The sequence below is a fragment of the Pygoscelis adeliae genome, unplaced genomic scaffold, assembly GCF_000699105.1.
Source record: "Pygoscelis adeliae isolate BGI_AS28 unplaced genomic scaffold, ASM69910v1 Scaffold413, whole genome shotgun sequence".
NCBI lineage: Eukaryota > Metazoa > Chordata > Aves > Sphenisciformes > Spheniscidae > Pygoscelis > Pygoscelis adeliae.
In genome coordinates this window covers 1,931,219-1,935,379 of record NW_008824403.1, presented here as the reverse complement: position 1 = coordinate 1,935,379, position 4,161 = coordinate 1,931,219, and the positions used below count along the sequence as shown (strand labels likewise).

The window sequence follows — 4,161 nt, the reverse complement described above, 5'->3', positions numbered from 1 at the left end:
CGCAGCCCGCCAAGCGGGCAGCAGAGCTGCAGCCTTCCCTGCTGCCTCCCGTCCGGTGCCGGCTGCGCGTCGGGAAGCAGGGAAGGGGCCGGGGAGCCCCGCCAGCCCCATAAATCACCAGGCACCCAGCACAGTAAATCTGACCTCCCTTGCAAGGGAAATATAAATCAGCTTTACTAGCAGCTTCTGAAACAAAAACTAAGCTCGTGAAACTGTAAAAATGCCTCTTTAAACATCCTGTGCCCCGAACAGACCATTGAAGGCCCCATCAGGCTGAGGGAGAGCAAACAAGCATTCCAAGAGATGAGACAACCAGCGGGTTGACGAACTGAGAAAAGGCATTTCAGCCTGAGCAGCTTCTTGCTGGCAGGCAGCACGACCCAGATATCTTTAGCACATGGTAAAGACAGGGGAGGGAATCGCGAAGAGTGAATTAGCCAGCATTAATACCGTCATTTGTATTCAATGTACTTCAAAGCACTCGCAATGCAGACATCACGAGACAAAAAAGAAAATTACCCAAGTCCAATGGAGAGCAAAGTACAGCACATTCGCTGGAGACCACAGAGTAATGATCGGCAGGGGTTGGATGGGACCCTCGGGGCCACCTCGCCCCACAGCCCTTGGGGGGACGAAGCAGGCTACCTCCCTGCCTGCTCTTCCCTAACGCCTGTCTGCACAAATTAAACACCACTGCCCCACCGCTTAACAAGCTAACATGGGAGGGCTGTGCCCCCCAGAGAGGGGCATGCCCAGAGGAAGCCTCACGAACGACTGCAGAGGCAGGAGCTACTGGGCAGAGGACTCAGCAGGGGCACAGGGGAGTCGCACCCACTCACGTCCCAGCAGGAGCAAGACTGCGCCTGGGATCCATGGTAGGAAGTCTGTAGGGAATATTATGGCTGGGCAGAGGCTCCAGATGCCGAGGAAGCTGCTGGTGCCGGCGGTGCTAGCCATGGGAACAGCTATTTCAGCGACACACACGTGTGGGAACGGGCCACCACTGCGTGCCATCCACAGGCAGCTTCGAGAGGCTGGCCACCTCCTCCTGGGGCAAGTATACGGCCAGGCAGGACCCCGGGGCTCCCTGCTGCCATTGCCACCCACACCCTGCCGTGGCACACGGAGGGCACATGGCCAGCGGCTGGCCCGGGAGAGGATGCTGCCCTCACCGGTGCGTCAGGCCAGCGGGGCAGCCAGCAGGGAGAGCGCAGGGACAGCACCGGGAAGGGACAGGCAGGGCTGGGGGAGCACCAGGGAAGGGGTTCAGAGCCCAGGGATGCAACACCCTCCTCGTGCAACCGGTCCAAGGCTAGAGAACATGCCGGTCCCCCGAGAAGCACCCGTGCGCAGCCGGGGAAGGAAAACATGGCATCAACTCAGCCAAGCCCTCTTTGCCAGCTGCCTTGTTTTCCTGCAGATGTATTGTTGTTCCCGCACTCCAACAGCAGAGCAAAGGCACAATAAGGAAACTTAAGTGATCAGTGGCTGCTAATCAGAAAAGCTTTCCAAGAGCTCACTGAAGCCAAGAGGAAAGGCTCAACAACCGCTCTCTGCTGACGCTTCTAGCACACAGCCAGGCAGCCGTGCCACAAACATGCGGCACCTCTTTCTGCTGACAGCCCACGGGGAAGGGGGCTGTGAACACACACAGGGCAAGCACGCTTACTCCTGTCTCACCTCTCCTACCATCTCAGGGCGCGAGGGCAGGGCCAGCTGCCGTGCGGCACGGATAACCTCCCGCCACTCACGCCAGCGGAGACCTGGATGCGGGCTGTCTTGGACTGAAGGGTCTGTCACTCTGCAGGAAGGAGCAGAACCCCAGGAGCCCATCCCAAAAGTTTGTTAGCTTTCTTTGCATTTCAAATAGCACTAGATAACATCTCCGTGCAGAAGGAAAAGAGAGCCTGTGTTGCCAGAGGCAGCTGCTGCGGCAGCTCAGCAGAGGCTTACCTTTGGGCATGATGCGATGCATTGCAACCGACAAGAAGAAGATCGAGTCGCTGTAGTAGGTCCCCGATCCAGCGCTGAAGTGTTTCTGCATGGCTTCGACGATTGGAAACAGCTTTTCCGTCAGCTCATTCACATCGTGGACTATTACCTAGGAGAGACACCAGAAACACCACTCAGCTGCCGCCTCTGGGGACTGGCTCAGCGCTGGCAGCCTTTGCTCAGCCCGCACTGGCACGGGGCGAGGAGGTTGTTAAAGCACAGACACTGCTGGTTGGCACTGCAGCTGCACAAAGGGACCCGACTGCCCCGGCCCCTGCATGTCCCCCTGCCACGAGAGCCAGCTAAGTGCAGCAGGGAGAGGAGGGAAGGATTTCTACAGCCATTTCATAACTGTGAGGTGGGCAGAGACTCGAATCCGCTCACACAATCAAGTGTGTTCAATGTTTTGTGGTTTTTTTTCTGGTCTGTTCCCACTGCCTAATGCAACCACATATCTGGTCTCCCATATGGAGTCCATCAGAAGAGGTGATTGTTCACTCCAGGCTCTGGCACCCTGCCGCTTTGAGGCAAGCCAGATCACGTCACTTACCCTGAGGACCGAGACTTGCTCCCTGCTACGGAGGCAGGCGACGACAGGGCCAGGGACGCAGCCCGGATTTCCTGAACCTCAGCCCAGCATGGAGGCAAGCTCTGCAGCACATCCTGCCAGAGCTGGAGGGGGAAAGGGAGGACGGGCCACAGCACGCCGATAAAAATCCAAACATCAGCAGTTACAGCAGAGCCAAGCATCTTCTCTAGATGGAGCTCAGCCCGCTTGTGCTGGCGCTCTGCTCGCACTCAGCCAGCAACGCTCTGCACTCCTCAGCCCTGCTGGAGCCCATGTACCAGCACCGGCCCTGGCACGCCTGCGCAGGTCATGGCTATGGGCCAGAAACAGGAGCAACTGCAAATGTACCTTGTCAGCTACTGAACTTTTACAAACTTACAATTAATTTTGGTCAAAGTCTGACAAACAGGAACTTTCATGCAGCCTGATGCTCGTTACACAGACAGAAGGACGCAGGTCACTGAATCACGCAAGATAACAGAAGGGATTTTCAGGGTAATTAAGAGAGACAAGGGACACGACCCCAGTGCGGATAGGGGGGAGTTCAGGAACTCGAATGTGGAGACTTGAGGTCGCGACGCCTTCTTCAGTCCAGGGAAAGCAGGAAGAGCCCAGCAGGAACTGAAGGCCGGTAAGGACACGACTTCGCAGCAGTACTTGAATTTTGGGAAAGGGAGCCTACACCCCTTGTTTGAGGGATACAGAGACACTTCCTTAAGCCTTCAGCAGGGAACTCAGCCCTGTGATCTCCATAGGTCCCTTCCAAACTAAACTATTCAATGGTTCTATGCTTTCACTCCTTTTTCCTACTAAAACCTCATCTGCTTAAGAGCAAGGAGCCCTGCACTATACACTTAAACGTACAAGATAGAGCATTTGCTTTTTTTTAAACCTAAACCAAGTCAAGTGCTTCAAAGGAAAAGGTGGCTCTGGAGCCTGAGCTGGTGCAATGACCATCCTCTCTATGGGATGCACAAGAGGCCACTTTGACACGCAGCAAGGCTGGCACAGAGGCAGAGGCAGTAAGCAGTCTGAAGCTTCTTCCTCCCACGCTTTCTTGCAGAAAACGTTACCCAGATCAAAGTGCTCTCGTGTCAGAGCAGAGCTCGCCGGAGGCAGGGAGCTGCTCGTGGGACCCACAGTATGCCGAACAAGGCAAGGTCATGGGCCCATCCTGACCCCGGACACAGCAGCCAAGCCCACGGTGGGGTACCGCTGGAGGATAGTCACAGCGGAGTCCCCACGGCCCCCCTCCTGGGGAGAGCACCCCAAACACCTGCTCTTGGCCAATGGCTCAATGCTGGCCCGTGCCATCAGCCGGGCGCTGTACGAGAGCCCTCGCGCAGGCTCTGCGGCCAGCGTGTCCTTCGGTGGGGCGGCCACACTGCTGGCACCTTGGTTGCTGGTCTCGGGGCCAAGCGCCTGCAGAAGGACTGCAGGAAAGACGCAGAACTACATGTAGCAAGAAAGTGCATTGAGAGAGCTCATCAAGCAGCCATACCTGGCTTTGGATAGCACAGCATACATAATCCTTCCCTGAGACACCGCAGGGGAGAAAACTCCGTTACCAGCAACATTACGGCAGCATCTCGCCCCAGCCC

At 56.6% G+C, this 4,161-nt stretch overlaps 1 protein-coding gene across 1 annotated transcript in view; it reads right to left on the bottom strand.

The window, feature by feature from the left end:
• XXYLT1 (xyloside xylosyltransferase 1) overlaps window positions 1-4,137 on the bottom strand; it is a 36,835-nt gene extending 32,698 nt beyond the window's left edge. Inside the window, exons 1-3 of the mRNA XM_009320410.1 lie at window positions 4,129-4,137; window positions 3,740-4,012; window positions 1,954-2,101 (exon numbers count right to left, since the gene is read on the bottom strand). Coding sequence (XP_009318685.1) covers window positions 1,954-2,101; window positions 3,740-4,012; window positions 4,129-4,137 — 430 coding nt within the window. The remainder of the gene's footprint in view (window positions 1-1,953; window positions 2,102-3,739; window positions 4,013-4,128) is intronic.
• Between the last annotated feature and the right edge of the window lie 24 nt (window positions 4,138-4,161).